The sequence below is a fragment of the Ascidia mentula genome, chromosome 4, assembly GCF_947561715.1.
Source record: "Ascidia mentula chromosome 4, kaAscMent1.1, whole genome shotgun sequence".
Taxonomy (NCBI): Eukaryota; Metazoa; Chordata; class Ascidiacea; order Phlebobranchia; family Ascidiidae; genus Ascidia; species Ascidia mentula.
Window position 1 is genome coordinate 6561652 of NC_138569.1, and position 24936 is coordinate 6586587.

General features: G+C 42.6%; 2 protein-coding genes across 3 annotated transcripts in view; one reads left to right on the forward strand and one right to left on the reverse strand.

The window, feature by feature from the left end:
• LOC145899791 (protein FAM227B-like) overlaps positions 1–17453 on the reverse strand; it is a 38689-nt gene extending 21236 nt beyond the window's left edge. Inside the window, exons 1-9 of the mRNA XM_082988702.1 lie at positions 17273–17453; positions 16843–16951; positions 16637–16780; positions 15836–15960; positions 15460–15564; positions 15303–15401; positions 14930–15031; positions 14495–14621; positions 13963–14106 (exon numbers count right to left, since the gene is read on the reverse strand). Of these exons, the coding sequence (XP_082844828.1) occupies positions 13963–14106; positions 14495–14621; positions 14930–15031; positions 15303–15401; positions 15460–15564; positions 15836–15960; positions 16637–16780; positions 16843–16951; positions 17273–17422 (1105 nt within the window). The 5' untranslated portion in view covers positions 17423–17453. The remainder of the gene's footprint in view (positions 1–13962; positions 14107–14494; positions 14622–14929; positions 15032–15302; positions 15402–15459; positions 15565–15835; positions 15961–16636; positions 16781–16842; positions 16952–17272) is intronic.
• LOC145899794 (uncharacterized) lies at positions 3373–12372 on the forward strand. Of its 2 annotated transcripts, XM_082988705.1 has the most exons (4): positions 3373–4210; positions 9880–9986; positions 10937–11177; positions 11232–12372. In XM_082988705.1, exons 1-4 carry the CDS (start codon positions 3424–3426, stop codon positions 11288–11290), a joined length of 1194 nt encoding a protein of 397 aa, XP_082844831.1. In that variant the 5' UTR covers positions 3373–3423; the 3' UTR covers positions 11291–12372. The 2 variants fall into 2 exon arrangements, with proteins under 2 accessions (XP_082844831.1, XP_082844830.1); XM_082988704.1 differs by having other exon boundaries at positions 10937–12372.
• Positions 17454–24936: the final 7483 nt, after the last annotated feature.

Below are 24936 nucleotides of genomic sequence, written 5' to 3' on the forward strand. Positions count from 1 at the left end.
CGAGCTTGTCTGAAGTGGCCTTGTGGGCGTTTTGCTGCCACAGGCAGAACAAAAAAATAGCAAGCAGAGCCACACCTCTGCCTAAATGCAGTGAAACTTCATGCAGCTTTTATTAAGTAGTGCACGAAAGCGAGGGCTTAGTTCAAATAGCGTGTGTGTGTGTGGCACCGAAACCGCTGTATTTGTATCGTTGTTTTACAACCGAACTGAGGAAAATAACTAAGAGCAGCAACAGGATATGTATACGTTGTTTAAAATCGTTACGAACAGTTTCATTAAACGCAAGCGAGGCGTAGTTTAGACTTGTGTTGGGTTTTTGTCACAGAGAATACTTCATAAAACATGAGCATATTCATATAAACTTAAAACCTATAACGACATTAATTCTTTGGAGTTTCTTGAGTCTTGCTTAAATGCAATAAAAAACAAACAATTTTTAGTCGGGAAGCAGGTTTCCGACAAACACAGGTAGAGGTGAATTTGTATTCTACTAAAAAAACAAGTGTTCGAGAAACAACATCGGTTGCACGAATTAACCTGCGTTGCCATCAGGAAATAACCGCTACATGCCACTGCCACATTGCCAATTAGTCATGGACGACATGCCGAAATCGTGATACAGAAACAAGAAGCGGCAAACTCGAATTTAATTTGTATTTTCGCAAACAGTGCCAAAGCTGGTCGGGTCTCGCCGAAGGTGCCGAAACCACCTGTACAAGGACATGTAATACCCTGTAAGGTCGCTAGGGCCGCGCATTGGGATGGCACCGCTTTTGGCCCCATGCGCGACAAGCGTCAATTACGAGGGATAATCACACTGCGCCCGACACTGTCGGTGTAAGCGACAATTACAACCACGGTTTAGGGATGGTTTGCCCTCCCTGGTCGCAAAGTCTTAATTGGCCGCGACGAACAATGTACAGGGCGCGGCGATAACGGATAAGGAGCGACTTGAAACTGGAAAAGATATTTTCTTTGGACGTTGTATCTCGTGGGACTCCTGGGCGTTGAAACCCCGCGGGGGAGAGTGGGGTCGGGATTAGTTTAATGAACCCAGTCAGCTGTCCGTCCAACGCCTCTTTTCAAGGAAAAGCGAATGTACCAGCGACAGGTATCATGTTACCAACACGCAGTAAGCCCCTAAATGAACAGAGTAAACGATCCACGTAGGGCACTCTGGAAACCCGGTCGCCACCCTCTTTGGGCATGTTGGGCGCGGCTTATTGGGAAGTGTAACAAGTAAATTAGCGTATGTACGCCCGATATAGAATCTCTTGATTTTGTGTGAAACCTCGATGACGCATTTTAAACCCACTCAAGAAGTTCGAGCCGCACTGACCGAGTGCTTATTTTCGTCTATAACGGCTAGCCGTTGTTTTTGCATTTGCAAACTAAAGAGGCCAGACAAAAAGTTTCGCGCCAAATAAAACTGCGAAGCAACACTATTTTAAAACATAAAAACCTGTGTAAGATTTCTGCATTGATCAACTGTTCAGCGGAGACCGATAACGTTGTGTGCAAGGGTTTACAACTGATCGACGTGGTGTACTCTTGGGGGCCATTTTTGTGTTGGGTATTTAAATTCGGTGAACTGAATGCAATTAAAGATGTAAAGGAAGAGGGTTTAAACACAGAGGATACAAAACATAGAGTTCGTTTTTAATCATTTTACCTGAATTTGGAATAGGGTTGTAAGATTACACAAGGAGTTTCCTAAAATTTGAAAATAAAATGGTGAACATTTCGGTGCCTCGGACGTGCGTTCAGTGTATTAAAAGTTACCTTGCTGTCAATTGCGACGACGGAGACAACCCGACAACAAACGGGCGGTGTCGAACCGACGGCGCAAAAAGGCCGTAATCACGCTATTACGCGAACATTAACGCAGGCCGATTATACGCGTGGCAGATTGCTTCTTTTTCTCCGTCGCCGCCACTTCGGACAGGTAAGCCGCTGCCTCACGGAAGAACAGTACATTGTAGCAGGCAGACGAGGCAGCTCGACCTCAATATGTAGAAGTGGTACAAAAAGCGCAACATTGCTGTTATATGATGACAGAGGAAAGACATTGCTTTAAGGGCGGAAAGGTAGGGGCGAAGGTAAAATTATCATAAATTGTTTCAAAATCTTTTGTTGCAAAAGGAACCAGAGTTTCGAAGCCGAGGTATTGGTTTACAACAAAAGTTGTACAACGGGAAACCGCTAAAAATATATACCCAGATAACTTGTGGCAAATGATGGGTGAATCGCCACAGCACAGAACGCGTGATGACGTAGAAATAAAACACCCAGGCTGTCCACAAAATCCTAAAAAGACTCGTTCAGAGGAAAGAAGGGATAGAGATAGAGAACATAGACAGCGAGCGTCGTCACACAGACATTGACTATCGGTTTTAATGGTTTACGCCGCGTTCAACGAGAAAAAGAACACTTTTTTGGCAGGGCTTTTCACAATATAAAAGGCTTACAACAGGCGCTTGTTAACGCACAAGGGGTCGGCCGGCGACTCGGGGTTTGTAAGAGGGGCGCCGATGTCAAAGCAATGACAAGTACATAAACTACTAAGCAAACTGTTTGCTTAGGTGCCCCCGTACTGCGAGAAATACAAAAGTTTGTAAGCTTCACCTGGGCAGCACAAAGGGCATTCGGAGTTTCGTGTATTTAAAAATAATTCAATTTGCTGATAAGAGAGGCCTCGACCTGCGGTGAGAGATTGGTGATTTACGCGTTCTGCACACGACATCGTAAGTTCGGCAATGCTGCGCGGGGAAAAATGTTTTTTCAGGCATAGCGCGCGTCTTTTTCTCGGAACAACAGTTAATTGGCGACGACGAAGGCGCAGGAATACGAAAGCCACAGGCAAGGCGTTAACCTGTATGTATTGGTCGCGCGCTTCGCGGTCCTCGACACGGCTTGTGACGCGAACCGATGATCAGAGTTCACGTGCATGTGAGTTTTCCAAAAGCGCCGGCCTGCAGCGGTTACCAGGGCGTTGGCCTGGATCCAAGCAAAATTGGTACCATGAGCGCCAAAGAAAAATTCAGATTGGCAGTTAGTTTCGCAGAATATTACCCTACATCAGTTCAACGCGTTTTAATTGCATCGACAAGCTCTGAACCGACGCCAGACGCTGGCGAACAAACAGAACCAGTCGGGCGGCGGGACAAAATTCCACTGATTTTAGCAGAAATCTCCAGATTAAAGGCGACGATGAGATTGAGTGGAAACTTCCACGAAATCACAGTACCGTTTATCTATATATGAGCAGCATATCTGTGCACAAACGCTCATTTAGCAGACAGCGGTCTACGAGAGCATTGGTTGTGCTACACGTGTACTATAAATTACATGGGCTGGTTTTATTGCAGGTTTCGTAGCATTACTACGTTCTTGCAGCTTGTTTTGTTTTGTCGAAACTCCAACATGGAGATGTCAACGAGAGTCTGTCAGCTCTGCGGAGTCTGGAAACGAGCTTCCTCGCCGAGCAAGCACAGAGAAAATAAGCGGCGTCGCCTAATGCGGAGGTCGTCGAGAACGGGGCCACGACCATTGTCCGCAATTCCAAACCAAGCCAGGGACTTTGATCGCTCGTGCGGCGAATTACTCACCCAGAGAGTCACTGAAGACGCCGGGTCGTCATCAAGCAATCACGCCGGCCTCCAGCGCCGTTTAGCGGACCCAGATAGCCCATATTGCCGGAAAACGTCACGTTTTGCCGAAAACGACACTGACAACCGTTTCAACTGTCCGACCAGCCAAGAAAGTCAAAAATACACTACCAAGTCGTTTGGGTTTAATTCAGCATCATCGACCAAACCAAGATGTTGCCTCCGCATCACCCCACGGACAATCAAGCTTTACCACATTCCTTATCTATTGCTACTGGCCTTCGGCAGCATCTTTCACCTTTCCGTGGCGAATCCAACTACGGCATCCGAGGTTCTGCCGCTCCCGACGCCGAACGGCGCTTTGGTCTTACCCCTGTCAACTCCCAAAAGCTTCAATTACGAACTTCCGGCTCCGGCTCTGCCGGGCGTCAGGGATCCACTGACCCCTCCCACACGGGTCCGCAGGACATCTCCCCAGAACAGAGTCCCGGAACATTTTGCATTGCACAACCAGCCACTACGCCTCTACAGCAAACACGGGTACAATATTGATATCAATTCGTCCGGCAAAGTGAAGGGAATGCGCAGGAATACACCAAACAGTGAGTGACGTTTATACTTGAAAGCTTGTCAAGAGTATGCAGGCGTGATCAAATGTGGTTGTTCTTCCCAGTAGAGGAATAGGGATAGTCTGTTCCGGTATTTCAATACTGCGCAATACATCGTCTAATTTCCGGCGATTTTTGTTAATTTGCGGATTAGCCTGGGCGTAAATCGGACCCGTAATTACAGCCCAATGCATCCTAGCAACGATTACACTATCGCAGTGCTCCGTTCCAACCAGGAATGATCGGCACTCGACGAAAATAGTGAAATATTGCTAAAATATTTCGCCGTCAAGTGCAAATGGAAATCGGATGGGCATAAATTCGAGCGGGCACGGGGGGGCGGGACGGGAAAACCGGCGAACGAGTCACAGATAATTAGCGTTTCGAAGGGCGCGACGAGCTAGGACGACTCTCGCTGGGCCTGAAGCGCGAAACCACTTTGAAATACAGCCTGTGGCGGGAGGCGGCGTTGTGTTTCCCGAGGGATGTATGCGGATACACACACGACTGAATGGGGGGTTTGGAAGGTGCTGTTTCCATCTGTATGTTGTACACATGACAGCAGTGGTGGGATTCAGCCGGTTCGCACCGATTCTATAGAACCGTCTCACGAAATTTTATGAGATCAGCGAACCGGTTAGCATTACTGGTTACTGTCAATGCAACAGAATCGGCTGAAAAATATGACTTTTGTGATAGAACCGACTGAGAACCGAAAATTTGAATCCCACCACTGCATGACAGCAACTAATAACTAAATAATAAACCAAGCGGGAACCAACAAATGCCGCAGGCTGAGCGCCACAAAACTGGGTGTTCATTTCCGACGAGCTGTTTTCCAGGCACCGAACGGCGGAAAGTGTGTCGGCACATGATTAAAACACCATACCCGCGCCGCGCACAGGTTTCCTTTGCATCTGATGCGTAGACAAGCCGAGAGCTGTTATTAGCGTGTCCTAGGCCGGCAGATGTTCGTCAATGTGGTTGACATCGCGAGCCTGGCGTGATTATATACCCAATCCATAACCTGCGACGTACCGTTACAAGTGGCTGCTGCCCATCATAAGCACAATGACGTTTCGGCCACAAGTTAAGCGCTTGCACTTTTCTGTGCCGCGGTTTGCGATGAAACCGCTGAAATCTCTGACTCTGACATGTGATCTTGTGTGCCTACAGACGAATGTTACGAATTAAAGTAACTTTAGCCGGCGGTGGACGCGCGTCCCAGGTACTGCAATCTCGTTGCTTGCGGAAAAGGTTACGCTGCGATGACACACGTTTTTAAAATAGCAAGTAGGGTGCCGGGATCACAAAAACTGCCACTGCCACTTTCTTGCAAAGCGAATCAAGCGCAATAGCAACATACACTTTTACCACGTTATTTCGTCAAGTTAAATTTAAATGAAAACACGCATGAATTCAGCTACAACTTTGAGGCAAACATGTAAAAAACGATCAACTTTGCGGCGCAGATCTTGAAAGTAAAAACATAGTATCAACACAAGTGTCCAAATCATGGGAGATTCGACATAACAGAGATCAGTTAGGACAGAAATCTGATTGGTAAGAGCGTAGTAGTGTCGGTCTTAACGTGCTTGTACAAACCCAACTCAAAATACGAACAGTTATGCGTCAAATCGACAATTATCCTATCAAGATGTCCCTGGTGACGTCACATAAATATGTTGTACATCCTCTCCCCGAACGCGCGTTTCGAAAAAGCTACCAAAACGAGTATAGTTAAAAACGCCCAAGTTGGATAATTGTCGATTAAACCGCCCCACGACGAGTATAGTTAAAAACGACGAAGTTGGCCTCCTCCCGAAGGAACAATAACAAAAACAATAAAGAGGCGCTTTATGCAACTCCTGTTGCTCCTATTGGCCCGCAACTTGTTGTTTTTTAAATGCTATACTGCTTTTTCTCGATTTGAATCCTGTCTCAGAACTGACCTTCAAATGACCGCGCAGGGCGCGGTGGTTAATGAACACGTACAGTTTGGGGTGGGAAGAGCCCGGGTAAGCCTCAAGGCGCAGACGGTCTTTCAGTAGAAACAAAGGGCCCAATTAGGCCGGGCTTTGTGATCAAACCGGATTAGAAGGCACTAAGGCTCTTGAGTCGAGGAAGTGTCGCGCAAGTGCAACACCGACGCACCAGGCAATTTGAACACCGATTTTCACACCAACGGCGTTGCATCGCATCGTTTTCCAGCTAAGACCGCGTTTGGGTCCAGTCGTCGCCGGATACCACTGTCGGGGATCCGGCCTTTGTGGCACAAAGGCCATTAACGTTATTGACGTCGTTCTGTTCGTCACAATATGTTAGAAATTTTGTGATTCCTTCAACTCACGTGGGGTGAGGGACGCAACGTAACGCTATTGTATCCCATGACGTCACGCGTTCCACCGCAACGCTAAACTGACCTTTAGGTCTTTGGTCCGAGGAAAGCAGGTCGTATTATACCCGTACCGACGGATTAGAACGTATGGGCTATATTTGGTCTAAATAACAACAAAGGGTTCGTAAATGCCAGACATGTGCGGCTTCAGGTAAACGACCAAGCTTCCCATAAATACGTAATACGTTTAAATTGGTATTTCCTGGCGATTTTTCAAATTTTCGAGATACAGCTTTGTGGCGCTCCCTTTTAAAAATCTTGGAGGGCATCGGCGGGGTCTAAATTGAAAACGTAAAACTACTGTACTGGCATGGCGGTTTTTACTAAGCTGGTCGAAAGTAAGGTTCGCTTTGGAATTTGAATTGAGAGACACAAATTACCCACTTGTATGACGTAATCGTAGCGCTAATGACTGGTCAGTGAAGAAGCGAGCACTGAAGCGCGATCCCGGCAAAGTCAGCTCAACTTCCACACTTCTTAACCTCAACCCACTTCCCGATCTCTAAATAAACTCGCATCCCGATTTAGACAAGGCAGTCAAGCGCGGCTAACTACTTTTTAATCGAGATATGGCCGCACCCTGGTTCTAATTAACCTTTGCGGCTCGTCATCGCCTGCAATATGGGTACGAAGGAACGAATGCCAGGTGAGGGACGTGTCCGAACGGTCAGCGGGCAAACTTAGACGTGCGAAACGCCACAGTGCGAAGATGAAGCATGTTTGAGCTGCGGGCGTGAACCGGCGGGGCGTTCTGACCGATGTTGGCCGAAGCGTTGGTGGCCACAAACAGCCTACGAACGTTCACTTCGGGTCGTGGGAATTTCTTTCGTTTTATCTCCGATCTCCTGTGCTAAAAATAGCACCGAAGCACATTGGTGCTTCCATTGCCGAAAGCGCGACTGCAGAGGATAAAACGACGGGATCAGCGTCAATTTTAGCCAGTTTACTCCGCATGAAAGAAACAATTTTTCGCTAATTTTGCGCCGAAAACATACGAAAAACTACAAGCCCTGCACCGTAAGTGTTTGTTTTCACAACCATGCCTCACCACAAGGGAAAAATTGCGCGACGATGACGATCAAGCGACTTCCCATCGTTTTAAGCGCGCGCCTAGCCCTGGTGATCGCCGATAAGCCTTAACGGTCACTTGAGTTATCGCAGGCGTGCATTGGAGACGCTCGCGGATCCCCAGCACCCACCCCTGTTTAGATGAACAACGAGAAATCGGGTCGCGCAGAGTGGTAAAAGTAGTAAGGTTTGCTGCATTGTGTGATACGTTTTTAGGAACCCAGATGTTTTTTGCGCCATTACAGCGCGGGGTGGCATGTTTTGCTCAGATGATAATCAGCGTATAGAAGGGGTGCGCCCGGTGTTTTTTACACTTACTTTTGCGCTAATGGCGAATGCCACCCACTGGTAAAGCGAGGGTTATACGTCATTGCTCCATCAGAGCCAGTTAATATGACAGCTCGAATAAAAACATCGTCCATATCGTGACAATAATAAGCGTTAAAACGTGACAGAACATCAATCAATCAACAATCGACAGACATCATTCCACTTATCGCCAATCGGTATTTTGCCCCACACCCTGTGTTAGAGATCATCGATACTTTTTTGGGACCCTGGTAAAGCCGTTAATAAAAGCATGGTATGTGGGACGCATCGAAAAATACTGCGGTAACGATTTGGCAATTACGTGCACAATCCCCAACACACCCTCGGGCGAGATGGGGTTAAACGGCTACCTCAGGTTTTTCAAATAACAACGCAAGAGAATTTCCACCTTTGCGCAACAACATAAAAACAACCTTTTGGTGTTTCAGATTAAAATCAAAAGCAATGCATTTTACGTCAAGGCATTACGTGTGTTTTCGGTAGAACCGATTTACTTACATGACAGTATATGTTTATATATATGTATGATCTGAATTACGAGTAAACCAATAAGCTTTGATACTTTGTCGAAGTCGTTGATGACACTTTGCGAACCGCTTCTCGGTCACTGATGGTCAGTGAATTAATACAATATTTTTATTGTGACGTGATTAAAAAAAGAATTGATGAAGTAAACGTTGGCGATTTTGGTGAGATTCAAAAAAGCGAAGATACAAAAATCGTCATAGATTTTAAAATAAACAAAAATCAATTTAACGGTCACCAAACTTGCCAGAGGAATTTATTGAGAAATTTTCATTCATCGCAGAAAAAAGCGTGAAGGTGCGGCTGCGGGTCACACATAAACATCAAGAACAAACTTTTTTTCAGCACAACAATTTTGTATAGCTCCTGCATAAATTTTTGTGACGTCGCCGCAGGCACGTCATGCATGGTCGATCAAACTCATCTGTTGACGGTGCAAACATTTGGGCAGGGCGGGGCGTAGAACCGGTAGCGTCTTGGGGACCTCGAGGGCGCTCGATCGTGTCCGCGGGGCCCGGCGCTCGCTCAATGCGGCCTAAATGTTTGGTAAAGAGATTTTGCGGGTTACGCCGTGACCTAGCATTCCTGAAGAGCCCTCGCACTCGGCTTTAGAACTGAACCAAATGATTTCAGAGGCTTGGAGGTCCGAGTTGCCTTTGGAGAAATGCCCCAATTATGTCTCTCGCGCGCATAACTCCCCGGCTAAACCATTTTCTTTTTGTCCGACCCATGTTAGAACCCGAACTCGTGCTTTGACGTTAAAATAGTATTGTAAAGCATGGTGACAAAAAATCATTAAGTGAATTGCTACAACCGCAGCTTCCCTAATGCAACAACTGTGTCTGGGTGTACGACATACATGCAACAAATATCAGGATTCAAAAGTAACACTAAATGTAACCACATAACTGATAAAACAAAGGTTCAAAAAAAGTGAAGGCCGTTTTGTTCATAACAGGTCTATAAGCGATCCAGTTGTTGTAACAGCTAGAACTATACCTAAAAATACGCCCCTTGTTCCTTAAACCGACCTCGCCGCAAAGCTCGGTGATGGATAAGGATGCAGACACACCTGATTACCGCTGGCGACTCCCACACATCGTTGGTTCTGCCGCCCACCGCGCATGTAATACATTACAAGTCAAGGTGGCGTCATTGAAACGATACTACAGGGAGATTTCCTGTTTTTTCTCCTGGGTTTCTTGTAACCCCGGAAGAGGCAACCCTTTTGATGCGGGTACTAATTTGACGGGAAAATTAGTGTAATTACGGGGCCTTTCGAGTTTGACAAGGGTACCAGCGTTGCACACTAGTTTCAAACCATGTTTTTTTTGTATTGCAGGCGTTTTGGTGTTCAAGTCGGCGGGAGAAGGAGGCCTGGTTGCCATCTTTGGAGTGAAGTCAGGACGCTATTTGGCCATGGACAACAAAGGAAGAGTTTCAGGATTGGTAAGTGCTGAAACTGTGTTATTGAAAATACAAGCGACAAAACAGTTGCAAACAGGCAGTACTTTAGCAATAAGTTAGACTTGCTATTTGTAAAATCAAACCTATTTCGGTTGCGATGGACGAGCTTAACAATACAGCGCGCAACTATCGAGTACTTTCAATTTTCACATCCAAAAAGGAGGTTTAAATATGCCCCCACATCAACTTTTCCCATAACTGCCATATTAAATGGGAGTTTGCATTGCGCAACGACTAATTTTTATAGGGTCCCCGTGGTGATAAAGACTACCCCACAGTTGAGCCGCGATTTGAAATAGGAAGACATATCCCCGTCCCGGCAAAGCCCAAAATTGAGCCTACACTGTGCCCTAAGGAGGCAGCAAGCTCTAGTGCCTTGCGTGCAAAGCTGTAACCGCGATTGATTGAAATTCGACAAAAAATGTATGATAATTCGTGCCGCCCTCTTTGAAGTCGCTCGACTGTGGCCAAAAGGACGGGTTGTCCCGGTGAGAAATGGGCTGGGGTTGGATGAGATGCGGGTTTCCTTGCGACGGGAATTTACGTTACTTAATGTCGACTTTAATTAGAACTGGAAAAAGTTCGTTTGAGTATTTTGAGAAAAAGGGGGCCCCGCGCAGTTTCGCCATATAGGCGCAGAACGAAAAGCGAAATTTTTGTGGTGGCTTTGCGGGCCTAAACGCGTATTGAGTTCGAAATTAGTTCAGCTCTTTTTTTTTAAGTTCTGAGTCATACGCTTGTGCGGAACACTCCACCATTTTGTACGGCACATTCAACTATAGTCTGTATACTTGTCAATTGAAATAGAAAAACCGTTAGAAACAGAAGTTTGTGATACAATTTTAGCATTGCAGATGTAACTTCTTCGGATAAAACCTACTTAAATGCATGGTGAAGTCCTATATATTCACGAATCGTATTTGTTTGCACAGGAAACCTACGACAACGTGTCTTGCGTCTTTCAAGAGGAATGGTTGGAGAACAAACAATTCGTCTACTTCCAGGTTCGAAACATTCAGCGCAGACACAGGACGATTATTCGCTACCTTTACTTGGGCATCGACAGCAGGGGTAGACCCAAGCGAGGCAAAAGGGTGCACCGCAACAGCAGCAAAGCCCATTTTCTAAAGGTCGCAGCAAAAGGGGATGACAAAGGTGGCAAAGGTGGCAAAGGTGGCAAAGGAGGCAAAGGTGGCAAAGGTGGCAAAAAAGGCAAAAGAGGCAAAGGTGTCAGAGGTGGCAAACGCAAGCGACGTAAAATATCACAAAAAACACCGCGAACGTGACCGACCGCTGGGCGGATAAAACGAGGCCCCCACCCCGTGTAGAACAACGTTTTTTGACGACACGCCACCTTTGCGTTGCACTGACGTAGATGCTTTTGTGAACGGAGAAACGGGGGCAATTCGTTCAGTTCAATCCTCCGACATTCCTACATTCGCTTTTCCTTCGCTTATTTCGCCTTTATTTTTGTAGCGCTTCTATTTATCAGCTTTATTACTTTGTTTGTAACGGGCGTGTGATCGCCTCGCTTTGGCCGGTACATAATTTATGCAAGACGCCTTTAATTTATTCGAGGTCATGGTTCAGCCACTCTTGGTCCAATAATAATGCTTTCAAAATTAAAGAAACACAGAAGCCCAGGGAAAACATGACGAGTAATATTTTTCCATTGGGATTCTATTTCCCGTCAAAAAGCAACGACTTTTCAACAACGAAAAAAGTTTTCCAAGAGGTCCCAACACGCCGTTTTTGCTCCCACAACCCCCTTGCTGGCCTTCGGGGGGGTTCTCTCCTCTTTTATTTGATGCTGTCCTGAAGTCCTTGTTGTCACAAGTGGACTGTGTTCGCAACATTGTTTTTACTATTTCCTGCCGCGTCTTCTTCAATCTTATTCGGCAGCAACAGCAACGTGTTGCCCGGCATAGCGCTTGTATTAGCCCATATGACTTCAACGCCTCGAAACGCGACGGCATCCTTGGTCCAACAGGCGCATACAACGCGGAAAATCAAATGCTACACAACAGGCTGGAGCGCAATGCCCGACCACGTATTCCAACATTAAGTTTCACTATGCTTACCGCGAGTATTTTCGAATCTGCTCTAGCACTTAACGCATATTTTTGTACGTTTCAAACCAGATAGTTTCGCATCGAATGTTTAGTTTTTAGCGGGCGTTCATGTTTTTGCACCACTCCCCCAGCCTCGCGCGTTGTGTCGCTGTCGTTTCACGTTTTGTCCGATTCTTTTCATTTTTACTATTGTGGCCTTTCTTTTTGCGTAACCGTTTTTTTTCGCTTCGCATTTGCGGCACGCGTGCGTGTACATACTCTCCCCACCAAGTCCAGGATCGTTCAACGATTTCACTGCGTGAAAGCAAGAATAAACTCGCTTTGATTATCTCTCTACTGACGTTTTGAAAGGTTTTCTAAATGCAACGAGAAAAGACAACAAGACGTAAAACGACCATTGACAGCACTATGGGCAGGGTTACCAACGGCCACGATCAAAAAAGCAAGCACGCTGCATTTTCGATGCCGAAATTGGATTTATTTCAAAAACCTTGCTTGATTTTGGAGAACACTGTGTGATGTGAGTTAAGACGATAACGTTGTTTGAAGGACTTCGTACGAACAGAGATAATTTCTGTAAATTTGTTTTTAAGTCCAGTATTTAATTCGCAAGTAATAAAATACTAAAAATCCGTACTAAATATTTGACAAAAATTGAACACAAAACTAAGTAAAAAGCACGGTATGAAAACTTTGACTACATATGGGTATTTCACAGACAGCAAATATTGCTGGGTCGGTGTTACCTTCAACAAAAGCCTATTTTATTTTTCAAATTTAAAAATCTGTGTCCTTCACACTAATGTACCAAACACAAAACAACCGTAGTTGTACGTTTCAGTACCAACAGCGCAGCCATTCTTTTAACACGTCCAGCTACGACCAAGCGCACCGGAGGTTAGAAATTTCAAAAATTTTTTCACACTATTGTTTTACTCAATGAGCTTGGACGGTCCATGAAGAGTAAAGGGGTGGAAAAGTCGACCACTTGTTGAATTTTGCGTCCTACTCGAATCGCTTCAAAAACCACAAATGGTTATTTCCTGAACAACAGTTTTTTTTTCTAAAATATGCAAAGACGACTGTCGTTTCAGTCGTGTAGTAACCTATGCAAGATCGATAAGAATGCGATCCAAACTTTCAAATGTTAAAAAAATCTCTGCGTAATGATTTAGAACTTCCGAGTCGCATTCTGCCGTAAATATCATTCAATTACGTTCGGCTGTCATTCGCTGTGGTGTCTGTCAAAGACCACCTAGAGCGCTTTGCCACCTTACGATAGGGGTGAAGTACTCCAGTCAAGAACAACTTTCGGGTCAGGAGAGCACCGCCCATGTTGTTTTCTCACATAAATAAGTGTACCCTTTCAATAGCAGAGTTTAGTTGTTTACTTACTTTAAATATCCCACTTACGGATATTATAGGATTTAATAATAACACTATTATACAATCAACATGTTGTCCAGTTTTTGAAATAAACCTATTTTCAGAAACACTGACACGCCGCTCGGAAGTATACATTGCACAGTGCACCTCATATAAAACTTTGACGCGGTGATATTCTCGGTATCTTGGCAGTATAGAGTTATTCATAATTTAACTCCTGTACAATTCCTTAGAAATGAAAATGGTCACACACATGTTTAGGTTACGGATTGCCGATTTGCTTACAGACTTGATTTAAAACATGCATAAACAACACGCAAATCGAAGGAAATCATTTTGATAATGCGAGCCTTTTAAATTTCGCCATTTTTCAACTTGCGACCAAACGCCACATCAACAAAATGGTGTCCATTGTTGTCCCAAAACCCCACTCTCAAACCAAGTCTTTTTTGAAGCCGAACTATTTTTTACGTAGTCGTAACAAACGGCAAACAACTCACTGTCCCGAGACGCTCCAGAACTTCCGTGCATCCCTAGCGCCGCCTCGTGGTCAATTGCCGTCATTCTGTCGCCAACGTTGCCAGGATTGACGCTTAGTTTATCCCACGGCCATTTCTTCCATTCATCGACGGGCGATTTCACGCCTACACGATTCTGACATGTGTGATCATTGTAGGCAGAAATATGAGGGTATTTTTCGTGGACCATACGCAATCATGGCAAAATTTTGTCCCATAATACAGACAACACGACGTTATTTGCCCCTGACGACCATGTAATCTTCTGTACAAACCATTCCAAATGCTAACTAAGTAATGTCTCTGATCGTTTTGTATCATGACATTATATATCTATTGAGGGTTTGAACAGAAATTGATAATATCGTATAAATCTAGCATTGAAAATAAATCAAAACTAAAGCAGGCAAAATGTGATATTGCTTGGTAGTGATTTTAATCAAACGGATGAAAAATTGCAGGACAATTTTTTGCCCAAAAATGTTTAGGGCACATCCAACACAACGAGACTTACCTGTTGCCCATTCCGAGACAAGAAAGGCAAGTTCGCTCACAAACTCCTCCGTGAATCGGTCATGTGACTCGGGAAAGGCCTCGCAGAAAGTAAGATAGACGGCCTGTGCCAGACAGCGCGGGTATTCCTATCACAAACAAACATACTAAGAAACATGCTGTATATGGATTTATATACGTACAAATTGTACAGCTCGTACAACTATGGCTAAGTTCAGGGGACGATGCTATTGTGTTTCACTTGAAATGATTGCGGTTTTCTGAATAATGAATTTGACTATAGTCTTCAAGCTGTTTTGTAAGAAAAAAAACATTCAGACTTGGCAGGCATTGACAAGAATCAGTTTCAAAACAGTTACAAAGTGGTGACATGGTTAAATAAAAGCCAGTACTTCCCAGGTGACCGAATATTCGATGCAACAACATGTGAACTTACCAACATAAACTTGTCCCGAATATCAGGATGAGCGCTAAAGAACAGAGCGACGTAGCTATCTGCGATACGCGTGAATATGCGATCCTGGGCGTGCGGATTATGCTGCAATGATACGGATTGTTGAAAAACAAAACTTCAAGCACCTAGAGGTTGTGAGCAATTGAAGTTTCCAGATTATGGTGAAAACATGTTCGATGTAAGTGTTTTAAATTGTTGACGTACATGGCAAACTCAAAAACTCAACGCAAATAATAATATTCAGTTTTTTTTCCTGAAATCCACCTTTTTTAACTCCTGTTGTTGCGCGTTACACAGGTGGAAACTTCACATTAATTATTACAATATAAAAAAACACCGACGCAAAGAGCTCTACCTCAAAGTTCTCCAGAAAAAACCACCAGAACGTATCCTGCATAATTGCAACCGCCGCTTCCGACAGAAATAACTTTTTCCACATTTTCATAAATCCTTTCTGTAAAATGAAGTGGCAAGGTCAAGTCAGATGTTTCCATTCGCAATGCAAAGCTCACATTGAATGTCTGCACTTCGGTGACTCTGTTGAGAATCTGCGGTGCCTCCAGTTGACTCGGCAGCTCCGTTAGTTCCGTGGGCCGAAATCCAGGGAAATTCACATACTATAATAACGTTAACACATTTTGCAAAACCGACGATCTAGGGGGAAATATAAATGAACATGCTAGATACCAACATAATTACTATTATTTCTGTACCAGTCACCAACTTACACAAACCTAATCAGTCGATACTGTGGCGCCATCTGCAACGCACTTTAAATCACTATTATTTTGCCCCTTAAAGTTTAAGTGGATCCTTAAAATTTGTAATATTTATAAAATCTTGCAATTCAGTGATTGAAGGGACTACAGCCGCGTAAGAAGAAATTACATCAATATTTCTAGTCCTCGATGCCTGCGCCGCCTCCTGCATGGTCTGCTTAATGTCCTTCTTTTTTTTCCTCCGACTGTGGTGAAGTTTTACCGCGTCAAGTTGGGCAGCGTTTTTTAAATCCTCTGCAAGAAAAGTGTAATCGGTGTAAAGCTTAACACGTTGTATGCAATGAAGAATTTCGTATATCTGAGTGCAGTATGTTTTTTCCACACTCGTTGTCTAATGGTACCGTTTAATCAATATGAGGAAACAGTAAGACTAATGAGACACGTTTTAAGTATATGTCTACCGTTCTACAAGTCATTTTTCCGAAACGCTATAAATATGTCAATTCAACAGTGTTAGTTGCTTAAGTCTGCCTCATCGCTGAAGGTCATTAAAAAGCATGTTGGTCGTGACACGTGTTTGCAGTACATGACGGAAACGACAAGCATTGTTCAATATAGATTCCATGTGTGATCAACATCATTTGCAAAAACAATTTTACTGAAAGTTCAAACCCTAAATTAACTGATTGGAATGCAATGGAAATCGGAAAAAAAACAAAATCTAATCACTATATAAAAACCTTAAAATATATACATATTAACATTTTGGTCCAAAAGCATTTTTCAAAAATAAATTGTCTAATCCATAAAAACCATGTGCAATTTTGCTTATTTAAACCTAACATTACACTAATGACTTTTTAACAAATCTCCAATGAGTGAGATATTTTACAAAATGGTTTATAGCTATTAAATATCCACACCTGTTTCCATTGCATATAAACTAAACATATATAATAAAAAAAATTACCAGTTTTCGGTGCATGAAACAGTTTGTCTCGAATCCTGGAAGGCCGATCTTCTGGGCTGGTTATATAGGCAGAAAAGTAGTTCAACCTCTCGGAATATTCATTCATTCTTTCCTCCATTTCATGCAAGCTTTCCAGACCAAATGCTGAAGATACCGAGACGTTTGTGTTACAGTTAAGTACAACAGACTGTCAAAAAAAAACATACGAGCACTCTTAAGAAGATCTTCCTTAATTTCATCCATCGTCCACAAGGAGTGATCCATTTCAGAAACATCCAGAATACCTTCTGATGTCAGCCTTTGTGGCCACTCATTCTTAGAAAGTGCATAAATTTTATTGCTGTTTATTAATGCATATTTAGATTCAACATTTTATTCAATGGTTGGATCTTATGTAAAATAATAAAACAAAAGCTTTCTGATATTATGATGTAAGGGCTGCTCAAACTTGCACGGAGACATGTAGGCTATTGTAAATCAGTGATTATGTAGATATTTTCTAAAGGGACTTGAAACTGATTTCATCCTTTTTTTACCTAGTATTTTAAAGTTATTGTTCCACATGCACGGGATCCCACCTTCAGCTCTGGACCTTTAGTTAGTATTTACAAACAAGTGCATAAAAGACAAACTTACTATTTTCTCAGAATCAAGAAATTCCTCAAATGAGATTGGAGGATGAGGAATTGCTTGAGATGATTTTTTAACCTTGGTCTGATCTCCATCAATGCTCGCCATCAAAGCCGCAATTTTAGGGTTTTGTAAAACATTTTGGTTGGAAAACATTTTGAAAAAAGCTAACTGGTTGCTATGATCACAAGCTTAAGTAATGATATGGCTTTGCCAAGGTGATAACCATATGTATTTGCATTAGGCACGCTACTAGTATGAACGCAAAAGATCAAACCTGTCACAATATTTTTTATTTTAAACTTCACAGGGGATTCCCGGTTGCTATGCAGATCCCATAGAAGTAATACCATGTATGACATGATTTGCACCAACGTCAATGCACCAGAGGGATGTTAGTTGACAAAAAGTTTAAACGGACGTGACTCGGCCGCCTTACGAGGTAGCGACTTACTTTTTTCACACAAAGATAGATCACAGGCTGAACTTTCCAACGAAAGAAAAATCAAAAAAAAATTTGCATTAATATTCGAATATGAATATGATATGTTTGCTATGCCATAACTATAAGTAAACATCGATTTCCGTTGACATCCTTGAGGGTAGATATTCTTTGGCGTCCATACTATCTAAAAATATCAAACTTTTTCGCGAGGAAAAACATGCGCATGCGTGAGAATCGGGGTCATAGGTTAAGTTGTGCTACGCGCGTTTTGTTGTGTAGAAAATGATAGGACTTGGTTGGTAAATGTGAAGTATAACAACAGTTCTGGGGTGTTTTTAATTTTTTTTGTTGCAAAATGGAAAACAAAGACCCTAAGTATGACATAGGCGTTGCGGACGTGGATAGTTGGGAGTTTGCGCGAACATTGTAAGCTGTTTGGTTCGCAAACCAATAACAAAACAAAGTCGCAACATATTGGTCTTTTCCTCAGATGTTATGGGTGTAAAATTAAGTTGTTAAAACCAGCAAGGGAAGTAGCCTACATAAGTATTTTATGTTTTTCTGAAAAAGAGCAACTCCTTGACCCATGTGATGGCATTGCAAAGGACAATCTGCTGTGTCTAAATGAAAACGATGTCAATTTACGTGGGCAAAAAGCTCCTAAATGTCAACCTATAAGCAGAGCATTTGAATACCTGGAGTCTCATTATATTAAACCTTAAAAATGCTGCCTATTGCTTGAGTACTGATTTTTCGCATCCAAAAGATTCTCCTTGCGTTAGACCATGTGGATAAATTTTGCGGGCATACTGCATCTGTATAGGTAAGTTGTTTGGGTAGTCTCATTAATTGTGAAGTAGCCTAAAATAGAAAATCAGTATGCCTTAAAACCATAGCATTTTTTTAGATTAAATCAAAACTGCAATCACATTGCAGCATCAAGCGGAAGCTACAGCAACAAAATTAAGAGAAATCGTGCACTTCACTTCTCTTTCAGAGGAATGTATCGAACTCAAATTTTATTGGTTCATTGAAAGCTAAAGAAATAGATTTCTAGCAATCTGGCTTAGACAAAACAAGTGATTATTTTTATATATTTAAATGCACATTGTTAAACTGCCCTTTTTATGTTGTACTTTGTTTAATGCCTTTGTTTGTTCCTTTCTGTTTACTGTCATATTACCTCGTGTAATTGAAAATTTTTGTGTTCACACAGTGGTCCTGATTTATTAATGTTATGTGCAAACATTTGTATTAACACTCAAGTACGTTTCTTTGTGACAAAAACTTTTAAGTAAGCAACAACTTAAAATAAATCATGTGAACAATATTTCTTCTGACTAAATAGTTCTATTAGATTACACATATCATGACAATATCAGCAACAAAATAAAAAACATTTTCTACATATATACGATGATTGGCCAATTGTTTAGTTTTCCGGACTTCCTACCATGGCTTCAATAAATCACAATGTCTGACAAGCAACTCCTCTCAAATGAGAAAAATCCTGTCAGCCATCACAAAGTCGCCAAACAGCGGTGTGTCGACTGCCTCTTCCATCAGAAACAAAATGAAACTGTCTCCATTTGCAATTACATTTTTAGGAGTTTCTGCACAGTAAATAATGTATTAACTTTGTTGTATAGAGGTTTTTGAAAAGGCTCGGATAGGTCAACATTCAAGTCAATACTATGACTTTTTAGTTGCCACGAAATAAATTTTGTTAATGCTGTTATGATTCTTGAAACCGATGAGCAAGAAATGCCAAATCTCAGTGTTAAATATTTTTCCAACAGTTCAAATCAAAATCTCATGAATGTCATCATCACTAACTCATCATCAAATAACAGACATATACAGATTTGTTTGCTTCTTGTTGCATTGAAGTTTGAATCTTTCCAGTAATTCATCCCAACAGATCTCTTATCTAGTAACTTGAAAACTGAATTCATTTTTTGTTCAATTTTACCAGTTCAAAAGATGTCAGAAAGTTAAATTCACATCGACATCATTGCAATACATTTTGTTTTCGGTTTAATGAGTTCACTTGCATCTGCAACTACCACCTGCACCCAATATAGAGCTTGGTTCAATTGTTTCATGGCTTGTACTTATGTTGGGACTATTTAAAGTTGTTAGGGCTCTTTACTTGCTCCTCAACCAGATGGTGGTTTCCTAGCTTTGACGACACTGGTTGTATGACCCATGTGTAAATTAGGAACAAAAGTGCTGTTTGGAGCAATTGTGAGTCAATTTGCGTTTTTTCACCACCTTCACAAAATTCACCCATCGATCATGATCTTCTTTATGTTTTGAATTCGTTGGAAACGGGTGAAGCACGAATGGAGAATCACATACGCACCGCGGCACCGACTACATTCAAGATTGCATTCATGAATTTCACCCTGTCACTGTTTAGATCTCCACCGACGCAGTTTTCTTCGATTGTTATTGCAACCAATTACGCAACATCAAAGTCCTGACATTCAGTTTAGAATCAAAGCCGTATAACAAACAAAATAAGTGATTATTTCCAAAACTTCCTATCACACAAAACAGCATTTCGCTCGCGTAGCACAACTTAACCCCTGACCCCGAGCTGACACTAGAGGCGCTGTTTTGGTGCAAATCATGTATTCTTGTAACGTACTTTTACGAAAACCCGACCAAAACCATCACAGCCTTTTGACAAAAGAATGACAAAAAAAAAGAATTTTTGAAGCCGTATCTAAATTCTGTCATGTAATCGACAAGTACGTGGAAAATTACGTCGCCTTTAAACTGCCATCTTTTCACCAGAGGGATGTTAGTTGACAAAAAAAAATCGCCAGTTAACAAAAGTTTGAACGCGCGTTACTCGGCCACCTTACGAGGTAGCGGCATGATTTTTTCACACGATACAGATCATAGGCTGATCTTTCCAACGATGCCAAAATTATTAAAAGTATATTCATATTTGGTTATTAATGTCATATGCGTATTATGACATAAGTCGCGAAAACAAGATTCGCTTCGCTAAATTTTAAAGCATAACATTCTACGCGCTAAACCCTTTCAAACGATATCAAAACTTTTGAAAAATTCGCTGAGGCTTGTGCAGAAAAATGAATTTGTATTTTTGAAACATGAAAAAATATCGATTTTTCCTTAATAACTTTTTTGATCGTCATGGCCCAAGTTTCAATTTACAACCATAGGAAAGCTCAAAAATCAAGCTTTCCAAAAATATTAAACATGTCAAAAAACACATTGAGCTGCCGCTGTACGAGCCGAATACACTTCAACCCTACACCCCCCATTGTAAACACGGTTTAGGGGTGCTCTGGTGCATACTTTCGCCGATAAATGTTGCTACAAAGCGAGTCGCAAGCTTTTCTTTTGCACAAACAACCTTATACCATCCCACTATCGAATGAAATCAAAGTTGAATCAATTCAGTCGGAGATGCTATGCTAAATCCAACGATTACTTACTCCAACCCGACCGTCGCCCGCCGCTTTTTTAAACCGCCAAGCCATATGTATGGGCGTCATGTACTTTCGCCGATAAATGTTGCTACAAAGCGAGTCGCAAGCTTTTCTTTTGCACAAACAACCTTATACCATCCCACTATCGAATGAAATCAAAGTTAAATCAATTCAGTCGGAGATGCTATGCTAAATCCAACGATTACTTTTCCCTTCGAGCGCACTTCATCGGTGGTGACGCGATGTTCTTGTTGTCGGGAATTTCCCTTCGAGCGCACTTCATCTGCGGTGACGCGGTCTTCTTGGCGTTAGGACTCGTCTTCTTCTTCTTCTTTCTCTTCATACACTTCTTCAGTGGGGTGTTGGTCATCTCGGTGTCCTCTGGTGTTGGGGTGGTCATCTCGGGGTCTACGAGGCTCAAGATCGGGCGGCGTGTTTTCTGATCGGCATAAATTGAGTGATTATGGATTCCTCAATATAAGCAAACACAAATAGAAAGTCTTTCATTCTCGTTGAGAAACCAATTGCAAACGGCGAAGCTACGATATACATTGTTACGAAATAAGCTATGGAGAAGTCGACTATTCGAAACTGGTTAAATGTTTGTACCCAGCCAAAGGGAAAAAGGGAAAGAGGGAAAGAGTTTTTCTAATTTCATGTTGCGTGATGGGGTTTGATAAGGTTTCAATGTGTTGGTCCGGAATTAATTTAAGGGGAATTTTAGCGAATAAATTAGAGGGGTCAGGTATTGGAAGGTTTTGATTAGAATATAAAGTTTCGATGAATTGCCGAGTGTGAGAAAGAAGTTCCTTGGGGGTAGAGAGAGGGAGGCCGTGGTCGTCTTGTAGTTCGAAGATGGGATTGTGAATTCGTGAGGGTAGTAATTCGGAATAGAGTAATTTGTCGGTAATGTTTTTGAAATGGGAGTCGGAGGAAAGAGATTTTAGAATAGAGTCACGGGATTTAGAAAGGTAGAGAGAATTTAGGGATTTTTTAATAGATTGAAAGGAGCGAAAGTTTTCAGAAGAGGGATTGTCGTTGAGAATTTGGCGGGCGGTGTCGAGTTGTTGCTGTAGGGTGTAGGTTTCTTCTCGGGATTGTTTAGCCAAACGTTTCGAATGTGTTTTTATCAGGGATTGAAATTTAAATTTAAGTGTCAGCCAGAAATCCATGGGGTTAGAGTGTAAAGGAGCGAGAGTTTGCCAAAGAGGGTAGAAGCGATGAAAGTCGAGACGGAAAAGAGGGTCGTTAAGAGTTTTCGTATTATTTTTCCATGTGCCACGGCCTCTGGGTGGAGAAGAGATAAGGTTAAGAGAGACCGAAACTGAGTCATGGTCCGAAAAGGGGCAAGGAGTAAAAAGGTGATTATTGGGAGATAATGAAAGGGAGAGGTAAATTCTATCTATTCTAGACTGAGAGTTTGGGGCGCGGCGGGAAAATTGACGGAGATTTGGATGTAGAAGCCGAAAAGAATCCTGTAAATTAAAAGTGGTTAGTAATTTTATAAGGTTATAGCTGGGTTGTCGATTGGGTAGTGATGGGTATCTGTCTAAGGTAGGGTCGGTTACTCAATTAAAATCTCCAGTAAAAACAATTGGGTGGGTAGAAGAGATGTAGGGGTAGAGAGAGTCGAAGAATTTGTTATTGAATATGTAATTTTTTGTGCCGGAGGGTGCGTATATATTAACTAAGTGAAAGGTGTGGGTCAGGGTTGATATATCGGCCGCAATAATGCGACCGTCAGAGTCAGAAGTTGAATTAAGAATTCGGAGGCTGGAGGAGTTTAGAAGAACTGCGACACCACCGTAGGCAGAGCCTTTTAGAGGTGCCGAGTTTAAGAGGATGGGGCCGTGGGTCCATTCGGACTTCCACAGGGATTCGGTATGGGGAGTAGAGTGAGTTTCTTGAAGGCAAAAAAGGTCAAAGTTCAAAGGGGAAAGGTACCGAAATAGGGCCCTTCTCTTGGTTGCCTGGCCTAAGCCGTTAACATTCAACGTACATATACGTAAATAAGATGTAGGCGCCATTGTGACTTCTAACGAAAACAAAACATAAACAAAAGTCACGTGGTACTAATTTGGTTCATTCTAAAGACAGGTGGTGTTGAAGTCATTCGGAATGACCGTTTCACAACTACACACGATTTGTTCCCCGGGCAATAGATTATAAGTGGCGTCGTTTTGGGATTTCCACCTGGCGCAATCTTATCACCGACGCCAGATGTGACATCTGGCACATGCAGGTGCACAGATGTTGCGACGTCTAAGGTCGCTTGCTTGTTATGGTCCGGCGCATTATCAGCTGCCGCATTTGACGTTGTGGCGTTAGACATGTTTGCCTCTGGAGCCTTCTTATCTGGACGGTTTTCTTGTTCTTGCACATTCGGCGCTTTATCGCCGGCATTTCCTTTCACGGCTGACTGCCTTCGCTCTTCGGCTTGCCTGGCAAAGCTTGGACAGTCACTTTTAACATGGCCCATCTCCATACAAAAATCGCACTTCTTGGGCTGGCCGTTATATTTTATTTCAACCATATTTTTGCCGAGGCGCACCCGCTCTGGAATTGGGTTGTCTTTCAACACAGAACCCTTCACAATGATAATGCGTTTGCCTCAGTAGAGGCCATAGTCATCGTTTGTTTTCCACCCTCTAATTGTAGGGGCGTATTTTGCAAAATAGGCGAGTAGCGCTTGCATCGGGATGCGCGGGGGAACCTTTGTGAGGGTCACACATTCTTCGTCCTCGCAACGTGCGGTTGCATACACAGGCTTTCCTGTCGCTCTCAGCGCCATGGCGAATTCACAGGCCTTATCTTTTGATGGGCAGTAAAATTTAACTCTGCCATTCGAAAATTGTAATAGACCTTCAAGGAAGGTCCGCCAGCGAATGTTATGTTGGCGCAACAAAGCCAAAATCTCTGGACGCTTCAGCCCTGGGTTGAAACGGGCGTCTACCTCCAAGTTTTCGTCCGTATCAAACGGATCTCTTACTGGCACAGATCGGGCCGCCACACTGGGCCCGGCTACAGCTTTTGCAAAATTCATTTGCATATTGCAAAACAGAATATGGTGCGTCAAAGACAATAGAACACACCCTGGCCGCTTGCCGCCTAACCTCTACTAAACAATACGAAATAGTGGCCCTAAAAAGGGCCGGGCTGGCTAAACAAGCGACCTCAAGAATCTCCTCCACACACATTCACAGCTGACAATTAAGTTTCAAAAGAAGTTCCAAAAATAAACTGGTAAATCCTTCCGATAACTGCCTTGAACAACTTGTAAATGATTAAATAGAGAAAATAGCTTGTCGAAACAGTAGGTAACTCACGTATGATGCTTGCCTTAGTCAAATAGAGTGCCCATGTGCTGCTAGTATGGATCTGTTGGTTGGATTCTGTAAGTTGAATATTAGATCTACTTACAATTTAAAGAGAAGGTCCTTTTTTTTGTACAAGAAACAACATTTATTATTTCAGTAGAAAATGACCAGCAAGAGTCATGAAATAATCGTTCGCCCCTCAACAAAACAAAAAGTTTCTCAACATATTATTTTACCTTTACGTAAAAAAATGTCTTGTACAAAACTATGTGCAAGCCAAGAATAAGAAAAGTGCAAAGGAAAACGTAGCACAAACAATACAAGTTACTTTTGCTGCCTTAGCGACCACGTCACAGTATTTCTAACATATTATAACTTCTAGAAAAAGTTTACATATGTAGTTTGATGAACTTGAACATGTCCTTTAGAGAAAGTTTT

Bases quoted from the DNA above. Each gene is read 5' to 3' on its own strand.
- LOC145899794 (XM_082988704.1), top strand. From the start codon at position 3,424: ATGGAGATGTCAACGAGAGTCTGTCAGCTCTGCGGAGTCTGGAAACGA. The intron at 4,211-9,879 runs GTGAGTGACGTT...TTTGTATTGCAG, and splicing joins GCGCAGGAATACACCAAACA to GCGTTTTGGTGTTCAAGTCG. The intron at 9,987-10,936 runs GTAAGTGCTGAA...TTGTTTGCACAG, and splicing joins AAGGAAGAGTTTCAGGATTG to GAAACCTACGACAACGTGTC.